The sequence below is a fragment of the Panthera pardus genome, unplaced genomic scaffold, assembly GCF_024362965.1.
Source record: "Panthera pardus isolate Hobbes unplaced genomic scaffold, ASM2436296v1 HiC_scaffold_7, whole genome shotgun sequence".
NCBI lineage: Eukaryota > Metazoa > Chordata > Mammalia > Carnivora > Felidae > Panthera > Panthera pardus.
The window spans coordinates 860,971-884,648 of record NW_026527002.1 but is presented as its reverse complement, the minus strand read 5'-3'; the positions used below and the strand labels follow the sequence as shown (position 1 = coordinate 884,648).

General features: G+C 39.1%; 1 protein-coding gene across 3 annotated transcripts in view; it reads left to right on the top strand.

Annotated features, from left to right (window-relative positions):
* Nucleotides 1-23,678, top strand: part of PRKDC (protein kinase, DNA-activated, catalytic subunit) — a 216,309-nt gene that overhangs the window by 18,917 nt on the left and 173,714 nt on the right. For all 3 annotated transcript variants that reach the window (XM_019428882.2, XM_019428881.2, XM_019428883.2), the window contains 10 exons: nt 421-585; nt 1,034-1,202; nt 7,234-7,283; nt 8,159-8,284; nt 10,056-10,208; nt 11,689-11,804; nt 12,379-12,538; nt 13,508-13,594; nt 14,045-14,164; nt 14,601-14,760. In XM_019428882.2, coding sequence (XP_019284427.2) covers nt 421-585; nt 1,034-1,202; nt 7,234-7,283; nt 8,159-8,284; nt 10,056-10,208; nt 11,689-11,804; nt 12,379-12,538; nt 13,508-13,594; nt 14,045-14,164; nt 14,601-14,760 — 1,306 coding nt within the window. The remainder of the gene's footprint in view (nt 1-420; nt 586-1,033; nt 1,203-7,233; nt 7,284-8,158; nt 8,285-10,055; nt 10,209-11,688; nt 11,805-12,378; nt 12,539-13,507; nt 13,595-14,044; nt 14,165-14,600; nt 14,761-23,678) is intronic.

Here is a 23,678-nt window from a genome sequence, read left to right as displayed (position 1 = left end):
AAAATCTGAAGCTCGATAGTAGCATTATCAGATTTGTGAGTGACACAGGTGGCTCTGGATGTAGTGTGCAGCACGGTGTAGTAGTGAATTCCAGCTTTGTGTTTACTTCTCAGTCTCCCCTTCTAGGTGACCAGCCTCATGGTGCAGAGACCACATCTTACTGGTCTTTGGTAGCTGCCATCTAAGCAATATCTAGGATAGTCGACAATCAATAGATGTTTTGTGTTATATAAATAAATATTTAGAGTAACAGATTATTTTTAAAAGCATCTTTATGAGATATATTTTATAACTGTGTTTCATCTCCATTAAAAAGTTTGTTGATATTCAGTTTATAATCACATGGCTTAACATGTTACTTTAAATCTTATTATTTTGACATTGACGAGATTGATAGACTTTTGTTTACCTTTCTGAAAGCCTTGCAAGGTTATAAATGCAAAAGATGTTGACTTCATGTATGTAGAGCTCATTCAGCGGTGCAAACAGCTGTTCCTCACCCAGACAGACACTGTTGATGACCACATTTACCACATGCCAAGTTTCCTCCAGTCTGTTGGAAGTGTTTTGCTTTACCTTGATACAGTAAGTGAAATTAATTAAACTGAGCACTATTTTAATTAATCTCAGTTCTTCAGATAATTCGACGGTGTCATAGGAATTGTATGCATTCAGTATAGGCACTGTTGTGATCAAGACATTTTTAATTAGTATTTTGTGTTAATTATTGTCACGAAGCTTGACTTTTTGTTATCCAAAGCAGGAAAACTTATTTGTTATTTGTTCCATTTTTATAAAAAGATTAAGATTGCTGCTTGGGGTAGTTTGCACCGTAAGTATCAGACAGTTTTACTCTTGATTTTTTTAGGCAGTCACAGTGTTAAGCTTATTAGTAGATTAGGTATAAGCCAGGTTTTTCATTTATCTAGTATGTGTCTACTTGAGTTGTAATTATTGTAGATATTTATATCATTCCTATATTTATTTATTTATTTCCTTCTCTAACTTTTAGTTTGCTCTCCATTTCTGCTAGGTTCCTGAGGTGTATACTCCAGTTCTGGAACATCTCATTGTGGCACAGATAGACAGTTTCCCACAATATAGTCCGAAAATGCAGTCAGTGTGTTGTAAAGCCATAGTAAAAGTTTTCCTAGCCTTGGTGGGGAAAGGACCAGTTCTCTGGAATTGCATCAGTACTGTGGGTGAGTTTGGAACTCACCCTTGTTTTTATGATGATGAATGATGAATACCTAGCATGTTGTTTGATGTAGATATCTTTTGTATCTTTTTTTTTTCAGTATATGAAATTTATTGTCATATTGGTTTCCATACAACACCCAGTGCTCATCCCAAAAGGTGCCCTCGTCAATACCCATCACCCACCCTCCCGTCCCTCCCATCCCCCATCAACCCTCAGTTTGTTCTCAGTTTTTAACAGTCTCTTATGCTTTGGCTCTCTCCCACTCTAACCTCTTTTTTTTTTTTTTCCTTCCCCTCCTCCATGGGTTTCAGTTAAGTTTCTCAGGATCCACATAAGAGTGAAAACATATGGAATCTGTCTTTCTCTGTATGGCTTATTTCACTTAGCATCACACACTCCAGTTCCATCCACGTTGCTACAAAGGGCCATATTTCGTTCTTTCTCATTGCCACGTAGTACTCCATTGTGTATGTAAACCACAATTTCTTTATCCATTCATCCGTTGATGGACATTTAGGCTCTTTCCATAATTTGGCTATTGTTGAAAGTGCTGCTATAAACATTGGGGTACAGGTGCCCCTATGCATCAGTACTCCTGTATCCCTTGGGTAAATTCCTAGCAGTGCTATTGCTGGGTCATAGGGTAGGTCTATTTTTAATTTTGTGAGGAACCTCCACACTGCTTTCCAGAGCGGCTGCACCAATTTGCATTCCCACCAACAGTGCAAGAGGGTTCCCGTTTCTCCACATCCTCGCCAGCATCTATAGTCTCCTGATTTGTTCATTTTGGCCACTCTGGCGTGAGGTGATATCTGAGTGTGGTTTTGATTTGTATTTCCTTGATGAGGAGCGACGTGAGCATCTTTTCATGGGCCTGTTGGCCATCCGGATGTCTTCTTTAGAGAAGTGTCTATTCATGTTTTCTGCCCATTTCTTCACTGGGTTATTTGTTTTTCGGGTGTGGAGTTGGGTGAGCTCTTTATAGATTTTGGATACTAGCCCTTTGTCCGATATGTCATTTGCAAATATCTTTTCCCATTCCGTTGGTTGCCTTTTAGTTTTGTTGGTTGTTTCCTTTGCTGTGCAGAAGCTTTTTATCTTCATAAGGTCCCAGTAGTTCATTTTTGCTTTTAATTCCCTTGCCTTTGGGGATGTGTCGAGAAAGAGATTGCTACGGCTGAGGTCAGAGAGGTCTTTTCCTGCTTTCTCCTCTAGGGTTTTGATGGTTTCCTGTCTCACATTCAGGTCCTTTATCCATTTTGAGTTTATTTTTGTGAATGGTGTGAGAAAGTGGTCTAGTTTCAACCTTCTGCATGTTGCTCTCCAGTTCTCCCAGCACCATTTGTTAAAGAGACTGTCTTTTTTCCATTGGATGTTCTTTCCTGCTTTGTCAAAGATGAGTTGGCCATACGTTTGTGGGTCTAGTTCTGGGGTTTCTATTCTATTCCATTGGTCTATGTGTCTGTTTTTGTGCCAATATCATGCTGTCTTGATGATTACAGCTTTGTAGTAGAGGCTAAAGTCTGGGATTGTGATGCCTCCTGCTTTGGTCTTCTTCTTCAAAATTACTTTGGCTATTCGGGGCCTTTTGTGGTTCCATATGAATTTTAGGATTGCTTGTTCTAGTTTCGAGAAGAATGCTGGTGCAATTTTGATTGGGATTGCATTGAAAGTGTAGAGTGCTTTGGGTAGTATTGACATTTTGGCAATATTTATTCTTCCAATCCATGAGCGAATGTTGAACCAGCCCTGCATCCCAGGAATGAATCCCACTTGATCATGGTGAAGAATTCTTTATATATGCTGTTGAATTCGATTTGCTAGTATCTTATTGAGAATTTCTGCATCCATATTCATCAGGGATATTGGCCTGTAGTTCTCTTTTTTTACTGGGTCTCTGTCTGGTTTGGGAATCAAAGTAATACTGGCTTCATAGAATGAGTCTGGAAGTTTTCCTTCCCTTTCTGTTTCTTGGAATAGCTTGAGAAGGATAGGTATTATCTCTGCTTTAAACGTCTGGTAGAACTCCCGTGGGAAGCCTTCTGGTCCTGGGCTCTTATTTGTTGGGAGATTTTTGATAACTGATTCAATTTCTTAGCTGGTTATGGATCTGTTCAAGCTTTCTATTTCCTCCTGATTGAGTTTTGGAAGACTGTGGGTGTTTAGGAATTTGTCCATTTCTTCCAGGTTGTCCAGTTTGTTGGCATATAATTTTTCATAGTATTCCCTGATAATTGCTTGTATGTCTGAGGGATTGGTTGTAATAATTCCATTTTCATTCATGATTTTATCTATTTGGGTCCTCTCCCTTTTCTTTTTGAGAAGCCTGGCTAGAGGTTTGTCAATTTTATTAATTTTTTCAAAAAACCAACTCTTGGTTTCGTTGATCTGCTCTACAGTTTTTATAGATTCTATATTGTTTATTTCTGCTCTGATCTTTATTATTTCTTCTTCTGCTGGGTTTAGGCTGCCTTTGCTGTTCTGCTTCTCTTTCCTTTAGGTGTGCTGTTAGATTTTGTATTTGGGATTTTTCTTGTTTCTTGAGATAGGCCTGGATTGCGATGTATTTTCCTCTCAGGACTGCCTTTGCTGCATCCCAAAGCGTTTGGATTGTTGTATTTTCATTTTTGTTTGTTTCCATGTATTTTTTAATTTCTTCTCTAATTGCCTGGTTGACCCACTCATTCTTTAGTAGGGTGTTCTTTAACCTCCATGCTTTTGGAGGTTTTCCAGACTTTTTCCTGTGGTTGATTTCAAGCTTCATAGCATTGTGGTCTGAAAGTATGCATGGTATAATTTCAATTCTTGTATACTTATGAAGGGCTGTTTTGTGACCCAGTATATGATCTATCTTGGAGAATGTTCCATGTGCACTCGAGAAGAAAGTATATTCTGTTGCTTTGGGATGCAGAGTTCTAAATATATCTGTCAAGTCCATCTGATCCAATGTGTCATTCAGGGCCCTTGTTTATTTATTGACCGTGTGTCTAGATGATCTATCCATTTCTGTAAGTGGAGTGTTAAAGTCCCCTGCAATTACCACATTCTTATCAATAAGGTTGCTTATGTTTATGAGTAATTGTTTTATATATTTGGGGGCTCCTGTATTCGGCGCATAGACATTTATAATTGTTAGCTCTTCCTGATGGATAGACCCTGTAATTATTATATAATGCCATTCTTCATCTCTTGTTACAGCCTTTAATTTAAAGTCTAGTTTGGGGGCGCCTGGGTGGCTCAGTCGGTTAAGCATCTGACTTCGGCTCAGGTCATGATCTCGCGGTCTGTGAGTTCAAGCCCTGCATCAGGCTCTGTGCTGACAGCTCAGAGCCTGGAGCCTGTTTCAAATTCTGTGTCTCCCTCTCTCTCTGACCCTCCCCCATTCATGCTGTCTCTCCCTGTCTCAAAAATAAATAAACATTAAAAAAAAAATTAAAAAAAAAAAGTCTAGTTTGTCTGATATAAGTATGGCTACTCCAGCTTTCTTTTGGCTTCCAGTAGCATGATAATTAGTTCTCCATCCCCTCACTCTCAATCTAAAGGTGTCCTCAGATCTAAAATGAGTCTCTTGTAGACAGCAAATAGATGGGTCTTGTTTTTTTATCCATTCTGATACCCTATGTCTTTTGGTTGGTGCATTTAATCCATTTACATTCAGTGTTATTATAGAAAGATACGGATTTAGAGTCATTGTGATATCTGTATGATTTATGCTTGTAGTGATGTCTCTGGTACTTTGTCTCACAGGATCCCCCGTAGGATCTCTTGTAGGGCTGGTTTAGTGGTGACAGATTCCTTCAGTTTATGTTTGTTTGGGGAGACCTTTATCTCTCCTTCTATTCTGAATGACAGACTTGCTGGATAAAGGATTCTCAGTTGCATATTTTTCCTTTTCAGCACATTAAAGATCTCGTGCCAGTCCTTTCTGGCCTGCCAAGTTTCAAAAGAGAGATCAGTCACGAGTCTTACAGGTCTCCCTTTATATGTTAGAGCACGTTTACCCCTTGCTGCTTTCAGAATTTTCTCTTTATCTTTGTATGTTGCCAGTTTCACTATGATATGTCGTGCAGAAGATCGATTCAAGTGACGTCTGAAGGGAGTTCTCTGTGCCTCTTGGATTTCAATGCCTTTTTCCTTCCCCAGTCAGGGAAGTTCTCAGCTATTATTTCTTCAAGTACCCCTTCAGCACCTTTCCCTCTCTCTTCCTCCTCTGGGATACCAATTATGCGTATATTATTTCTTTTTAGTGTATCACTTAGTTCTCTAATTTTCTCCTCATACTCCTGGATTTTTTTGTCTCTCTTTTTCTCAGCTTCCTCTTTTTCCATAACTTTATCTTCTAGTTCACCTATTCTCTCCTCTGCCTCTTCAATCCGAGCCGTCGTCGTTTCCATTTTGTTTTGCATTTCATTCAAAGCGTTTTTCAGCTCCTCCTGACTGCTTCTTAGTCCCTTGATCTCTGTAGCAAGAGATTCTCTGCTGTCCTCTATACTGTTTTCAAGCCCAGCGATTAATTTTATGACTATTATTCTAATTCACTTTCTGTTATATTATTTAAATCCTCTTTGATCAGTTCATTAGCTGTTGTTATTTCCTGGAGATTCTTCTGAGGGGAATTCTTCCGTTTGGTCATTTTGGATAGTCCCTGGAGTGGTGGGGACCTGCAGGGCACTTCCCCTGTGCTGTGGTGTATAACTGGAGTTGGTGGGCGGGGCCGCAGTCCGACCTGACGTCTGCCCCCAGCCCACCGCTGGGGCCACAGTCAGACTGGTGTGTGCCTTCTCTTCCCCTCTCCTAGGGGCGGGATTCACTGTGGGGTGGCGTGGCCCGTCTGGGCTACTTGCACACTGCCAGGCTTGTGGTGCTGGGGATCTGGCATATTAGCTGGGGTGGGTAGGCAAGGTGCACGGGGGCAGGAGGGGCAGGCTTAGCTCGCTTCTCCTTAGGTGATCCACTTCAGGAGGGGCCCTGTGGCAGCCGGAGGGAGTCAGACCCGCTGCCGGAGGGGTGGCTCCGCAGAAGCACAGCGTTGGTGTTTGCGCGGAGCGAGCAAGTTCCCCGGCAGGAACTGGTTCCCTTTGGGATTTTAGCTGGGGGATGGGCGAGGGAGATGGCGCTGGCGAGCACCTTTTTCCCCGCCAAACTGAGCTCTGTCGTCCCGGGGCTCAGCAACTCTCCCTCCCTTTGTTCTCCAGCCTTCCCGCTTTCCGAGCAGAGCTGTTAACTTATGACCTCCCAGATGTTAAGTCCCGCTTGCTGTGGGAGCACACTCCGTCCGGCCCCTCCGCTTTTGCAAGCCAGACTCAGCTCTGTTTGGCCGGCGGGCCGCCCCTCCGCCCGGCTCCCTCCCGCCAGTCCGTGCAGCACGCACCGCCTCTCCTCCCTTCCTACCGTCTTCCGTGGGCCTCTCTTCTGTGCTTGGCTCCGGATACTCTGTTCTGCTAGTCTTCTGGTCGTTTTCTGGGTTAGTTAGGCAGGTGTAGGTGAAATCTAAGTGATCAGCAGGACGCGCGGTGAGCTCAGCGTCCTCCTACGCCTCCATCTTCCCCCTAAATCTATCGACCAACCCCTAATCTTAACGGTGACACAGCATATACACGTGAATGTAAACCTCACCTCATCTTTAACACTCACCCTACACCTGATTCGCACCATGCATGTGCACTCACATCATCGATACAGGGAGATCACAGGACTGGTGTGACTTCAGCACTGGAGATTTCCCTGGCCAAAACCTTAACTGTAGCTAAGGCTTTCTCCCTCTTTTGTATCTTTTGATGCCTGGTGGGAACTAATGTTTTGGTGGATCAAAATCTCCTTTTTCATCCTTTTTTTTTTGAATCTTTTTTTTCTCCCTTTTGCTCCTGAATCTTAATGGTCTAAAATTTTACACTGCGGATATGAATAGACTTGAGAGGGAAAATTGAGAGGTGTGGTTATGTTTAGTAAAATAGTGGCTGTCATTTTCACTGAGTGTTTGGGTGTACTTTTTGATGTTTCCTTCATTTTTGTTTTCATTTTGTTTTTTTCAGTGCATCAGGGTTTAATCAGAATATGTTCTAAGCCTGTGATCCTTCAAAAGGTAAAGTCTGAATCTAATGTTTTGAAAATTAGTCTTTTGTCACTGAAAGTTAGAAGTGATGCTGGGATTTTTAGTCTGTAAATATACAAAAATGGCCTTTTTAGTTATAAGGCATGCCTTGCATTGTGAAAAGTGTAGGACATAATACCTCTATAGTTTTTCAGGTGAATAAATTCCTAAGTTATGGGACATCCTTAAATGTAACTTTACTGTTATATACACATTTTTACAAGAAGGGGGTGGCTTCTCTTGAAACTCTGAGACAGAATGCTTAGGCGTATCATGGGAGACATATCTTAGTTGCTTGAAGTTGTAGGAAATAGGAGGAGGTGGGAGATGGACCTGAGTAGGAAAATGAGACAAATGACCCCTAGCAGATTCCTTGGGCATTGTTTTGAGATTTTTTTTTTTTTTAATTTTTTTTTTTTAATGTTTTTATTTATTTTTGAGACAGAGAGAGACAGAGCATGAACGGGGGAGGGTCAGAGAGAGAGGGAGACACAGAATCTGAAACAGGCTCCAGGCTCTGAGCTGTCAGCACAGAGCCCGATGTGGGGCTCGAACTCACAGACCGCGAGATCATGACCTGAGCCGAAGTCAGACGCTTAACCGACTAGAGCCACCCAGGCGCCCCGAGATATTTTTTTAATTCATCGCTATTTTAGTCCCAGTTAGAAAAATCATGATTTTTTTTTTTTTTTTTTTTTAGCCTGCTTTCTTATTATGCTTTCATGCTATACTATCTTCCTCAATCAAATTAGTATCTGACTAGTGAATGTTTTAGCTTAGGCAGTTCTGAAAATCAGAACATTCTGGCAGCCATGCTTATCTTGTGATTCCACCAGTAAATATTGGTTTGTTGTCTTCCTGCCCAGGGTGCTGAGTCTGAATCTGAAGACTATCGTGCATCAGGGGAAGTTAGAACTGGCAAATGGAAAGTGCCCACGTATAAAGATTATCTGGATCTTTTTAGAAGTCTCCTGAGTTGTGACCAGATGATGGTAAAAATGACTCGTTTAAAGCCATGAAAGTACTCTAATTCCTCTTTATTAGTCTACATACTTTTACCCTTAGGACTTGCCAATTTCAGAATGATATTTTACTAACTATTCAGTTGTTTTATTGCTAAAGTACTTCATGTAATAGAAAATTAAAGTGGTATCAGTTAGGAACAAAATCATAGAACTCATATAAACTTAATAATTGCCATAGCTGAGTCCTTATTTCATCTGTGAGTAGTCAGTGTAGTATGTTTGATGCTAAATTATTTTTCCTGACAGATCAGCCTCTTAGGTAGCAAAAGTATAACAGTATTATCACCATGGAAGAGCTATTCTCTTTTTATTTGTTAAAGATGAAGATTAAAAAAAAGATGAAATGTTACTGACTCAGTAGTGTGAAGGCAATTGGTATATGGTTTTTTACGTCATTTATGATCAGAATAATGCCTCCTGCTTAATGTTTCTGATAGATGTTTCTCTAATGTCTCCTTTAAGCCAGGTTCTGGCCACCATTTCAGTATAGACTTTGACAAAGCATTATACCCTAGGAAAAACAATTTGTGTCCATAGATAATTTCTGTTCTCCTATCTTAGGAGTTTTTAGTTGTTTTCTTACTGAAGTAAAATAGTATAGCAGTGTTAGTGCTTTTACCTACAATATTTCTTTTTTATATATGATGTTAGGTGTTCCTATGTTTTGTGGTTAAGTTCCATAGAATATTTGTCTGAGTAAAGGCAGAGTCATTGGCCTATTTTTTGGAATAGTAGAATAGTTTCACTTAAAAAAATGTTTACTTATTTATTTTGAGAGAGAGAGAGAGAGAAAGCAGGGAAGAGGCAAAGAGATGGGGAGATAGAGAATTCCCAAGCAGCCTTTGTCTGCCAGTGCAGAGCTGACATGGGGCCTGAACCAATGAATTGTGAGATCGTGACCTGAGCCGAGACCAAGAGTCGGATGCTCAACCAACTGAGCCAGCCACCCAGGTGCACCAGAATAGTTTCACTTTTAAAGAAATGATAGGGGCACCTGGGTGGCTCAGTCGGTTAAGCGGCCGACTTCGGCTCAGGTCATGATCTCGCGGTCAGTGAGTTCAAGCCCCGCATCAGGCTCTGTGCTGACAGCTCAGAGCCTGGAGCCTGTTTCAGATTCTGTGTCTCCCTTTCTCTGACCCTCCCCTGTTCATGCTCTGTCTCTCTCTGTCTCAAAAATAAATAAAAGTTAAAAAATTAAAAAAAAAAAAAAATAAAAAAATAAAGAAATGATAAATTATATTTTTAAGTCCATTCTGAGGATAGGTGTGCATTTATCCACGTGTATGTATGCTTGTATGTGTGTATATACAGATATGTGTGTAAGCATGCTTATTTATACACATATATATATATAAACGTACATGCATGTGTATTTGTACAAACGTGTATGTAATATATGTGTGTGTGTATATATACCTAAGTGTTTTTACACACACGCTTTAGGTGGGATGAATGCTTTGATGAGGATTGGCCTAAATCTTCTCATTTGCCACTTTGTACTTAATAAGTATCTGTTACATGTATGGGTGAAGTCCTATCTGACTGAAATGATACTGCCCTAATAATTTAGGAGAATGTCTACATTTTGCACCTGAAAACTTCCAGGTAAATCTCCTCCAGTTTACACAGAAGTTGCTATAATATCTGAATATGCAAGTACACATGTGCATTATAATTTAATATGGATACTGCTACCTTTTTGCATAAAATTTTGAAGCTTATTTTCTTTATTTTAAAGGATTTTCTTTTAGCAGATGAAGTATTTCTCTTTGTGAATTCCTCCCTTCAAAGTCTGAATCGTTTGCTATATAATGAATTTGTCAAATCAGTTTTGAAGATTATTGAGAAACTGGATCTTACACTAGAAAAACAGAATGTTGGCGGATATGAGGTTAGAAGTTTTTGTCAGTAATAATTTTGCATCATTTTTATAGCAGCTCTTTGTATGTAAACATCCAGGGGAAAATAGCACATTTGTAGAATATTGTAGGAAATTGATTTCTGCAGCATTCATGTGTGTCATTGATACTTTGCTAACTGAATAGCTCAGTGTGTAGAAAATGTTATCTCTATATTGTTCAAAAAGTAATTTATATGTTTAATATTTCAAAACCATTTATTTTAAAAATTTTGTTTCCTAGGCTTGTTACTCATTTCTTAGCAATAGTAAAGAGTCAGATCTTACTTTGTGTAGGGGTGACTTACTATAGTGGGATAGGGAAACCTGGGATTCCTCTTGTTTATAGCTAAGGAAACGCTGAACTCTGGGTTCAAGGTTAAATGTGTTCTTGAGATAGTAGAATATAGGCAATAGGGAGAAAAGGAAAATACACCCTCCCTTTTTCCTGTACTCAGATTTCCTGGCCTGTGTGAAAAATAAGTCATGGTTTAAGGCTGCCAGCTAGAAGCCACTGTGCTCTTATCTGAGGGTGTGTTTTAGGAAAGCACGATGGGAATGACACCAGTGTCAAAGGACTTGAGTTCCAGTGGAAAATACTAATTTGCTTTTCAGCCCAGGGATTTTTTCTGAGACTAGATTCTGCTCGTTAGTGCATACGTACTTGCACTGTAATACCATGAAGTTAGACAAAAGACAGTGGAGTGATTATGCAGAGGATAGATAAAGGAAGCAGTAACTGTATTGCATTTGCATTGTTCTGGTTTTTATGCTGGTTGATGGGAACAGCAATATTTTTCATGCTTTGCACGTGTCTAAAATAATTTCATTGAAAAACTTGCCAGCAGGGACTTCTAGAACTATGTCCTCCCAACAAACCTGCTTTTTAGGACTTGCATCTTTGTCACTTTTGTTGTCTTCAGTGGCTTCCCTTGTACTTCCTTTCTCTTCTTGTTTTCTCTCTTCTGTTTCCTGCCCTTTTTACTTCACCTCCAGCAGGGCAGTGGTCACCTCTGCGACCATTTCCCATGTAAACCTAGAATCCACCCCAATCCTCCTTTATAGCTTCCAGTGTGTATTTCTAACTGCTTGTTTTACATTTCCACCTGAGTTTGATGACACATAGTCTGTTCATAGTGAGTTACTGTTACTTAATACTATTAATGATTCCTGTTTCTCAGTTTGAAACCTCAAAGTCCTTATGGACACGTTCTAATGTTCTGAACGTGTACCTCTGTCAAGGCATCATTGCTAGTTCCTTCAAGAAGGTATAGCCCTCCCTCTTCATATTTTTGTATTTGTACTATTCTTTTATCACTTCACTTTGGCACTTCCTTTGTCTTTTTCTTTAATGTTTTTGAGCTTTGTCATCTTTATTAAATTATAAACTTTATTAAATTGTATTACTTGTAATTGAGGACCCATATATGCCTTTCTCACTTTGATAAAGTCTTTGGATACATCTACTTTCAAGGATGAAAACGAAGCTACTGGTGTTTGGGTGATCCCGACCTCCGATCCAGCTGCTAACTTGCATCCTGCTAAACCCAAAGATTTTTCAGCTTTCATTAACCTGGTGGAAATTTGCAGGTATTTAAAAAAATTCTAAGTATTTAACGGTGGAAATCACCAGCTATTGGCTATAATATAGGAAAAACACTTCTATGGATGTATGAGATGAAAAAGTAAAAGACTTAAAATCTAAAATTGCTTATATGAATCTTTATATCTAAATGTACCAGCTTAGAATTATCATCGTTTTCTGTTTAAAAGATCCTCAGGTAGGGAGGGGTGTCTGGGTGGCTCAGTCAGTTAAGCATCTGACATTTGATTTCGGCTCGGGTCATGATCTCATGGTTCCTGGGATCAAGCCCCATGCTGGGCTGTGCACTAAAAGCGTGGAGCCTGCTTGGGATTCTCTCTCCCTCTCTTGCTGCCCCTACTCTGTGCTTGCTTGTGCACATGCTCTCTCTCTGTCTCTCTCTCTCAAAGTAAATAAATAAACTTAAAAAAAAAAAAGATATCCTCGGGAAAAGAGGAACATGAAAGTATTTACATAATGGAATCATATACCTTTTTGATTATATCCCTTATAATTTTGAAGCAGAATAAAAATATTATATGATAAAAACTTCTACATTAAGCTTTTAATTTGTTTTTACAGAGAGATTCTTCCTGAGAAACATGTAGAATTTTTTGAGCCATGGGTATATTCATTTGCGTATGAATTAATTTTGCAGTCTACACGGTTGCCTCTCATCAGTGGTTTTTACAAATTGCTTTCTGTTGCTGTGAGAAATGCCAAGAAAATAAAATATTTTAAGGTGAGTGTTTTTTTGTGCGGACATTGAATATTCCTGTGTTTTTTAGGTTGCACGAGTGTGTATAAGTGCATTATAAAATAGTATAGTATATTGCAGTTTTAAAGTCTCATTTTCTGTGCTTTTAAAAATAGTGTGAGTGGCAATTGGATGAGACTGTAAAAAAAGTTAATGGTATTTTCTGCTCTGCTTTACAAGCATCTGGCTGGTAAGGTTAGATTACCAGAGGTTCTCAAAGTGTGGTCCTAGGACCAGCAGCATCAGCATTACCTGAGAAATCTGTGCCCTCTCCAGACTTAGCTAATCAGAAACTCTGGGGGCAAGGCCGCACAGTCTGTGCTAGTAGACCACCCAGGTGATCTGGTGGCTAGTGACATTGGAGAATAACTAGGTTAGTGCACCTAATGCTCCAGTTTATCCCGAGCAGTCCAATCGGTTGATCACAGGGTGGGCAGGGTCTCTTGGTTCGTAGGTGTATGTACTGGAAGACAGGAAAGGGAAAGGGGAAGTGGACTTACCCAGGCCTCTGGCTTTTGACTAGTCATTCACCTATTACCTTAACGTTTTGTTTCTCTCTGGCCTCTGCCTAAAGTGTTATCAGAGCTGGGTTTTTTTCCCCCTCCGCGCAAGACGTTGGCAAAGTGAAAATGGATTCACTCCTTAGAAGTAAGACTGAGGGGCCCCTGGGTGGCTCAGTCGGCTGAGTGTTCCACTTGGGCTCAGGTCATGATCTCACGGTTGATGAGTTCGAGCCCTGCGTCGAGCCATGTGCTGACAGCTCAGAGCCTGGAGCCTGGTTCTGATTCTGTGTCTCCCTCTCTGCCCCTCCCTGGCTTGTGCTCTCTCTCTTTCTCCCTCTCTCTCAAAAATAAACATTAAAAAAAAAAAAGAAGTAAGACTGGGAACTGCTACATTAGGACACAGAATTACATGATGTTGTTCACTTTACTAATTTACTGCTTTATTCAACAGGGAGTTGGGCTAAAGAGTCAGACACAGTCTCCTGAGGACCCAGAAAAGTATTCTTGCTTTGCTTTGTTTGCAAAATTTGGTAAAGAGGTAATTTTTAAATGATTTATCCAATGTTTTCATGGGCTATTTAAAAATTAAAGTATGTTGATAAAAAAATCTTAGTGATCATAAATTATCTAATGACTTAAAAATTGGTTTGCTTAATCCAGATTGGGGTTAAGGGATTAGGAAGCACTAACAGAGGAAATCGTTGTATTTCAAAAGTCCCTTGAGTTTTCATTAAATAGTTTGTATGATGTCAACTCAAAACTAATGGATTCTTTAGCTCTCCATATAATGAGAATTAAGTACTTCAACAGATGAATTTTTCCTGGAGATCAGTGCTTACTTTGTAAATAACAGTAGCCATGTCATATAAAAGCTGCGTGATCAATTTTTGTGTTTGAGAATAAGGGTAAATATTTTTTAGCTGATTCTCAGATTATAGGCTCTATTCAGGTACACAGGTCCATCTTTTTCTTTTTCTTTTTTGTTAAGGTTTCATTTAAAATGAAGCAATACAAAGATGAACTTTTGGCCTCCTGTTTGACCTTTATTCTGTCCCTGCCACATGACATCATTGAACTTGATATTAGAGCCTATGTTCCTGCATTGCAGGTAAATACATTGTCTTAAGCAAATCCATTTTTTTCCCACATAATGTTATGTTTTCTAGAAAACATGGAACTGTCAAGGTCTTGCCACTATAGTTATAGCAGGTGCTTACCCATCAGACACCCCTGGTTCAAGTTCTACTTCTGCCACTTAGTAGCCTTGGGACTTGGGACACTTGGCTTGGCCTCTCAGAACTTCCCTGACAGGTGAATGTGAAGATTAAACTTTCCTTGTGTTGAAAGTTTGCAGTAGAACACCAGCTACATAGACTGGTGGTGCTCCTTTTCCCAGGAATGACCTTGGATGCCCCTCCTTACCTCCAGCAGTATCTGTCAGTAGAAAGGCTTATTCACTAGAAACCACAACTAATTGGTGTTTTTTTCTCTTTAAATGTTAAATTCCCTGTATTTCAGTTTACCTTGTTTGTATTGATATGTAGATGGCTTTTAAACTGGGCCTGAGCTATCCCCCACTGGCAGAAGTAGGCCTGAATGCCCTAGAAGAATGGTCCGTTTACATCTGCAAACATGTAATTCAGCCCTATTATAAAGACATTTTACCCAGCCTTGATGGATATCTGAAAATTTCAGCCTTGTCAGGTAAGGTTTGGAAGAATTGTGATGTGTATCTTAAATAAAATGGCAATGTAATAACTTTAGTAGGACTATTTGTATTTCTGCAACTTCTGTAATTTGAGCCTAACGTATTCAAAATATGTTTGAGATTTTTGTAATATTCCCAATTTAGTCAATATAATTGGGACATAAGAAAATACTTGAGATATTAAACCTTGTTTTCATTTTATTCACTTATATCCTACCAAGATTTATAGAATCTTCAAGGACAAAACTCTGTCTTTAATATATTGAACTCCTTATAAATCCTAATACACTGCCTTGCAAATAAATAAATAGTTAAATAAGTAGGGATTAAAACTATGAAAATTTAACAGTAATTTTATATTTTGTTAATTTTTATTGGTTTTCCAAATATAATTGATTAAACACTAATGTTAGCCAGTTTAGAAGAATTGCCATAGTCGGTTTGGGAAAAGATTCAAAGGAAAAAAATGATTGGGCCAGGCAAAAGTGTGACCAGTCAAGAAAAGTAGTAATTAGAGTTCAGGGGGACAGATTTACTTGAACCAGAATGAACATGGACACTGTTCTTAGATGGAGCAAAAAGAAAGATTCAGACTGGAGAAAGTGAAACATTGCTAAGACTTTACAAGTTAGTGTCATGAAAAATTAAGTGAGTTAAGTATTAAATTTGTAAAATTTTATCTACATGAACTGTTTTATTATTCAACTTAAGTATTGTTGATTTGGAAATAGTAAGTGAAAGTTGTGTGACACATTTTGTTCACTGAGTCGGTTTTTCTGACACCCTTGATGTATATTCAGAGTTCAAGAAGAGTCACAATTTTGGGAGATTTTTCTGTAAATGTTAGCAATAACAAGCTTATTTAGAGACAAAAAAAAATAAGTTAATGTTTATAGGTTACTTAGGCTTTTAAAATTCACATCATATAAGGATTGCTGTATTTGAGTAGATCACTAAAAAACATGGACTTAGTTAAAAAAAAAAATGAAGATATCTCATAGCAAATACTTTGTTGGTACTTTTTGTTTTCTAGAATTTAGTTCTGTCAATTAGCTCATTGAAAAGATTTATGTCGGGGCTCCTGGGTGGCTCAGTTGGTTAAGCATCCAGCTTAAGCTCAGGTCATGATCTTGTGGTCTGTGAGTTCGAGCCCTGCGTCGAGCTCTGTGCTGACAGCTCAGAGCCTGGAGCCTGCTTTGGATTGTGTGTCTCCCTCTCTCTCTCTGCCCCTCTTCCGCTCATGCCTCTGTGTGTGTCTCTCTCTCAAAAGTAAATAAAATTTTTTTAAAGAATAAAAAAAGAAAAGATTTATGTTTTTTAAAAAATTATAAGGGAAAATACTGTGATTATTTTTTTAAATTGTTTTGAGAGAGAGCATGTGTGCACACAGGCATGCAAGCAGGGGAGAGGGGGGAGAGAGAGAATATTAAACAGGTTCCACGCCTACCACGGAGCCCGAAGCTCACAACCACGAGATCATGACCTGAGCTGAAATCAGGAGTTGGACACTTAACTGAGCCACCAATGCACCTTGATACTGTGATTCTTTTAAGCAAAAGGATATTGCTATTCATAAATATGTGTACTTTAGACAATTAGAAGATAGGGAAAAACAGAGAGTAGGTAAAGTAAATAATAAAAGAAAATCCATAAACTTAAAGACAACTCCTATTTTTAGTAATGTTTTATTTGAAATTATATCAGACTTTCAGGACAGTTGCACTAATAGTGAAAGGAACTCCTGTATACTCTACACAGATTCCACAAGTAAGGTTTTGTTCCCTGTTTTATTGTTGCATGTATTCTCCTTATATTAGGTGATAATATGTGTGTGTATTTATACATGACATTTTTTTCTGAACCCTTTATAAGTTGCAGACATCATGGATGTTTATGCCTAAATGTTGCAATGTGTATTTCTTTTTTTTTTTTTTTAATTTTTTTTTAACGTTTATTTATTTTTGAGACAGAGAGAGACAGAGCATGAACAGGGGAGGGGCAGAGAGAGAGGGAGACACAGAATCTGAAACAGGCCCCAGTCTCTGAGCTGTCAGCACAGAGCCCGATGCGGGGCTCGAACTCACGGACCGTGAGATTGTGACCTGAGCCAAAGTCGGGCGCTTAACCGACCGAGCCACCCAGGTGCCCCAACAATGTGTATTTCTTAAGAGTGAGGACATTATTTCATACAACCATGGTATCATTATCAAAATCAGGAAGAATAACACAGATACAGTATTTTTTTCTAATCTATAATCCATATGTAGATTTCTCAGTTGTCCCATTAATTTCTTTTATAGCTATACTTTTCCTGATACAGCATTCAATCTAGGACTATGTGTTGGATTTAATTATCATAATGCCTTAGCTTTCTTTAATGTGGGTAGCTCTTTAGCCTGTCTTAGTTCTCATGTGTGGGCTTGTCTGTTTTCTCATGATGAGGTTCAGGGATGCTATTTTGGCAGAAACACCCAGAACTGATGCCATGGCCTCCTCATAGCATCATGATAGTAATTGGTGCCATTACCAGTTATGTTCATTTTGACAGTTTGGTTAGTGAGTTTCTGCTCCACCTTTATGTAACCCTAAAGTTATAGTTTTACCTTTGTGGGAGTTAGTCATTTGAAATCCTCTTCCTTTCTTCTCCTAAAGTATTCAGTCCTAAGGCCTTTAGGCAGCACAGAGCAAGTTAGGTGTTAGGGTAGCAGTGGTCGTCCCCAGGAACATAAGGGGGGCAACTTGGAGGGGCAGCCTGGCATGGAGCTGGAGCAGGGTGGGGGGTTCCCGCATGTTGGGCTTCATAAGGTGTGGAGGTCAAGGTGGGATGGGGAAGGTGACATATGGGTGATTGATCAAATAAATAAATAAAGGCTAACAGAAGCTAGATTTCTCTTTGTTAGAGAAGGGAGTTACAAATAGAGAAAGAGAAAACTAAAGTGAACCCTATGGTATTGGATAGCAAATGGATGTATTGGTGTGAGATCATGGTACTTCCTCTTTCCCTCTCCCCGTCTTTTTCTCTGCCTTTCTTCCTCTCTGTCTCTCTTGCTCACACACACAGACACTTATATACATACACACATATGGGTAAATTAAGGTAAAAATAGAGACGACAGAGTGAGTCAAGAGTTGGGTAAAAATAGAGATGACAGAGTGTGTGTGTGTGTGTGTGTGTGTGTGTGTGCGTGCACATGCACGCATGTATTCCAAATCAGTCCATTGAAAGGGCCTGCTTTGGAATAGTGATACTTTAATAGTAATGAACAAACCTAGTGCCCAGATCATGGTTTCTAAATGTCATTTTACATTGAAAGGAACCAGAACTCCTTGGAGAGATGACTGGCTCCAGCCTGGGACAGGGGAAATACAAGATGAACCTAGAATGTTATATTTTCTGAGACATCAGGAAATTAAGAAGGTGTTCAAAGAATGATGGAGAAATGTTACAGGCAAAATTGGGGATAATTTGGATCAGCAAAAAAAGATAATCATAGGAGGATCAAGACAGTAGAGTAGGAGAATCCTGAGCACACCTCCTTCTGTGAACGCACGAAGGCTACAACTACATATAGAGCAACTCTCACTCAGAATGACCTGAGACTAACAAAAGAGCTCTTTTATGACTAAAGATCAAGAAAAAGCCACATTGAGACACATAGAAAGGGCAGAGATGCAGACTGTTGAGACCCTTACCCCTAGTGCAGTGACCCACAGCAGGAGGGTTATCACAGGCATGGAGGAGTGAAGGATTCAGGCCACACTGGGGACCTGTATCAGGAAGATGAGCCCCATAACATATGGCTTTGAAAACCAGTGAGACTTAATTCTGGAAGAGCTGGAGGGCTATGGGAAACCAAGACTGCATTCTTTTTTTTTTTTGATTTAACTTTATTTTTTATTTTTTAACATTTACATCCAGATTATTTAGTATATAGTGAAGCAATGATTTCAGTAGATTCCTTAATGCCCCTTACCCATTTAGCCCATCCCCCCTCCCACAACCCCTCCAGCAATCCTTAGTTTGTTCTCCATATTTATGAGTCTCTTGTTCTGTCCCCCTCCCTGTTTTTATATTATTTTTGTTTCCCTTCCCTTATGTTCATCTGTTTTGTATCTTAAAGTCCTCATATGAGTGAAGTCATATGATTATGTTTTTCTCTGACTAATTTCATTTAGCATAATACCCTCCAGTTCCATCCACGTAGTTGCAAGTGGCAAGATTTCATTCTTTTTGATTGCTGAGTAATACTCCATTGTATATATAGACCACAACTTCTTTATCCATTCATCCATCGATGGACATTTGGGCTCTTTCCATACTTTGGCTATTGTCGATAGTGCTGCTATAAACTTGGGGGTGCATGTGTCCCTTCGAAACAGCACACCTGTATCCCTTAGATAAATGCCTAGTAGTGCAATTGTTGGGTCGTAGGGTAGTTCTATTTTTAGTTTTTTTGAAGGCCCTCCATACTGTTTTCCAGAGTGGCTGCACCAGCTTGCATCCCACCAACAATGCAAAAGAGATCCTCTTTCTCCGCATCCTCGCCAACCTCTGTTGTTCCCTGAGTTAATGTTAGCCATTCTGACAGGCGTAAGGTGGTATCTCATTGTGGTTTTGATTTGTATTTCCCTGATGATGAGTGATGTGGAGCCTTTTTTCATGTGTCGGTTGGCCATCTGGATGTCTTCTTTGGAGAAGTGTCTATTTATGTCTTTTGCCCATTTCTTCACTGGATTACTTGTTTTTTGGGTGTTGAGTTTGATAAGTTCTTTGTAGATTTTGGATACTAACCCTTTATCTGATACGTCATTTGCAGTTATCTTCTCCCATTCTGTCAGTTGCCTTTTAGTTTTGCTGATTGTTTCCTTTGCTGTGCAGAAGCTTTTTATTTTGATGAGGTCCCAGTAGTTCATTTTTGCTTTTGTTTCCCTTGCCTCCAGAGACATGTTGAGTAAGAAATTGCTGCGGGCAAGATCAAAGAGGTTTTTGCCTGCTTTCTCCTTTTTTTTTTTTTTCTTAATGTTTATTTTTATTTTTGAGAGGGAGAGAAAGTGCGTGAACAGGGGCGGGGCAGAGAGAGAGGGAGACACAGAATCTGAAGCAGGCTCCAGGCCCTGAGCTGTCAGCAGAGTCCAACGTGGATGTCCAACCACAAACCATAAGATCATGACCTGAGCCAAAGTTGGGCGCTTAACTGACTGAGCCACCCAGGTACCCCAAGACTGTACTCTTAAAGGGCCTATGCAGAAACTTACTCACTCTGAGACTAAACAAGGAGGCAACAGTTTGAAAAGCACCTGGTCCACATATGAGGGAGATTTATTGACTGATTTTAGAGTGTGCCAGAGGGGCAGGGCTGTTAGTAACTTTCTCTGGGAATAGAAGTGTTGATGGATGCCGGGTCTGACACCTTGTCTGTCTTGCAACACTCATGCCACCCCGGTGTTCCCAGCAAACCACCTTTGTGCGACCTACCCACCTCAGCAGGCACCATTCCAAAATGGCTCCCACCCTGCTGTACTGGCTGGTGGCCTTGATCCCACCCTAAGCAGATGCAACTCCATCACATCCTGTGGGCAGCCTCAGCCAGGACTGCCCCCCACCCATCAGCTTCTGCCCTGTGGGGGCAGCCCCACCACCAGTGTACCTAGAACAATCACAGCTGGGCTTCAGAGCCAGCAGATTAGATGATATAGAAGAATGGATCAGTGACTGGAAGACAGAGTGGTTGAAGTTACCCAAATGAAACAGGAAAAAGAAAAATGAATTTTTACAATTAGAATAGATTAAGGGCCCTTTGGGACAACATCATGCATACTATCATTGGCATTATGGGAGTCCAGAAGAAGTAGACAAAAGGGCAGAAATTTTACTTGAATAAATAATGGCTGAGAACTCTCCTAACTGGGGGAAGGAAACGGATATCCAGGTACAGGAAGCACAGAGAGTTCCAAACAACATGAACCCAAAGAGGTCCATATCAAGCCACATAATTAGAATGGCAAAAAATAAAGATAAAATCTAAAAGCAGCAAAAGAAAAGCAACTAATTATATACAAGGAAAGCCCCATAAGGCTCTGAGCTGATTTTTCAGCAGAAACTTTGCAGGCCAGAAGAGTGGCATGATATATTCACAGTGATGAAAGGGGGAAAAAAAACTAAAATCAAGAGCACTCTTCCCAGCAAAGTTATCATTCAGAATTAAAGGAGAGAGAGTGTCCCAAACTAAAGGAGTTCATCACCATTAAACAGGCCTTATAAAAGAGACTTAAGCTGAAAAGAAAGGGTATTAATTAGTAGCAAAAAAATATAAAAAGTATAAATCTTCCTGATCAAGGTAAATACATAGTGAAGAAAGTGGATTAATTGCTTTTAAAGTTTATATGTAGGTTAAAAAACAAAAGTAAAATCAGTGATATCTACAATAATTAGTTAAGGGGTACGCAAAAGAAAGATAAAACATGTCGGGGGAGTAAAAATATGGCACTTTTAGAATATGTTCAGATTTCAGTAACGATTAACTTAAAATAGAATGCTGTATATGTAGGGTATTATATATGAAACTCATGGTAACCAGAATTCAAAACCCTGTAATAGATCTGTAAAAAATAAAGAGGAAAGAATCCAAATATAACACTAAAGAAAGTCATCAAATCACAAGGGAGGAGAACAAGAGAAGAGGAATGGAACAAGAAGAACTAAAACACAACTAGAAGACAATGAACAAAATGGCAATAAGTGCATACCTATCAATAATTAAATGTAAATGGACTATATGCTCCAATCAAAAGACAAAGGATGAATGGATTAAAAAACTAAATTAAGACCCATTAATATGCTGCCGGTAATGACTCATGTCAGACCAGAAGACAAAAAGACACATACAGACTGAAAGTGAAGGAATGGAAGATATTCTATGCAAATGGAAATGAAGAAGAAAAAAAGCCAGGGTAGCAGTACTTATTTCAGACAAAATAAACTTTGTTTTAATTATATTTTAAAAAATTTTTACTTTTTGTCTCTTTTATGTGAGGTACAATAGTCTTAAAAATAAAGACTATAACAAGAGACAGGCTAACTCGATAATGATAAAGGGATCAATTCAATAAGGGCACATAATAGTTGAAAGTATCTGTGCACTCAGTATATGAGCACCTAAATATGTAAAGCAAATATTTATAGACAAAAGGAGAAATAATAATACTAGGGGATTTACTTTAACACCCTACTTACATCAATGGATAAATCGTTTAGATAGAAAATCAGAAAGGAAACAGTGGCCTTCAGTGACACACTGGGCCAGATGGACTTAACAGATATGTACAGAACATTCCATCCAAAACCAGCAGAATATGTGTTCTTTTCAAGTGCATGTGGAGTATTCTCTAAGACATTCTTTAGGACAGATCATGTGTTAGGCCACAAAACAAATCTCAGTAAAGGTAAGAAGACTGAAGTTGTATCAAGCATCTTTTCTTACCACAATAGTACAAAACTAGAACTCAATTGCAAGGAAAAAGAATTGGAATAGACAAACACGTGGAGGCTAAACAACATGCTCCTAAACAACTAATGAGTCCATAAAGAAAGCAAAGAGAAAATTAAAAAATATACTTTGAGACGAATGAAAATGGAAATACAACATTCCAAAGTCTATGGGACACAATAAAAACAGTTCTAAGAGGGAAATTTATAGCAACATAGGCCAGCCTCAGAATACAAGGATAATCTCAAACAATCTAACCTACACCTAAAGGAACTAGAAAGAGAAAAGCAAAGCACAAAGTTAGTGAAAGGGATAAGGATCAGACCAGAAATAATTGAAACAGACCAAAAAAAAAAAAAAAAAAAAAAAAAAATTAATGAAACAGAGCTGGTTCTTTGGACACTTTAAAAAAATAGAAAAAAGATAAATCTTTAGCTAGACTCATTAAGAGCCCAAATCAAATCCGTAATAAAAGAGAAGCTATAACTAATACCACAAAAATTTTACAAGGGATTATGAGAGACTACTACAAATAATTATATGCCAATAACTGGACAACCTAGTAGAAATAGATAAATTCTAGAAACATGTTGAGGTGCCTGGGTGGCTCAGTCGGTTGAGTATCCGACTTCAGCTCAGGCCATGATGTCACGGTCTGTGGGTTCCAGCCCTGCATCGGGCTCTGTGCTCACAGCTCGGAGCCTGGAGCCTGCTTCGGATTCTGCGTCCTCTCTCTGCCCCTCCCCTGCTTGCATTCTGTCTCTGTGTCTCTCTCTCTCCAAGATAAATAAACATTAAAAAAATTTTTTTTAAAAATTCTAGAAACCTGCAATCATCCAAGACTGAATTAGGAAAAACTAGAAAACCTGAACAGACCTATTACTAGTAATGAAATTGAATCGGTAATCAAAAACCCCCCTCACAAACAAATGTCTGGGACCAGATGGCTTCACAGGTGAATTCTACCTCACTTTTAAAGAAAAGTTAATACCTATCCTCAAACTGTTTCAAAAATTGAAGAAGGAATGCTTTGAGATTAATTCTGTAAGGCCAGCATTGCTCTGATACCACAACCAAAGACACTACAAAAGAAGGAAATTACAGGTCAGTGTCCGTGATGAACATAGACACCAAAACCCTCATCAGAATATTAACAAACTGAATTCAAAATACATTAAAAGGATCATACACAGGGATCAAATGGGATTTATTCCAGGGATGCAAGGATGGTTCACCATCCACAGATCAATCAATGTGATACACTCCATTAACCAAACGAAGGATAAAAATCATGAGATCATCTTAATAGATAATAGAAAAAACATTGGACACAATTCATCTGTTTTTGATAAAAAATCTCAAGAAAGTGGGTATAGAGACATATCAACATAATAAAGTCTGTGTATGACAAAGTCACAGCTAATATA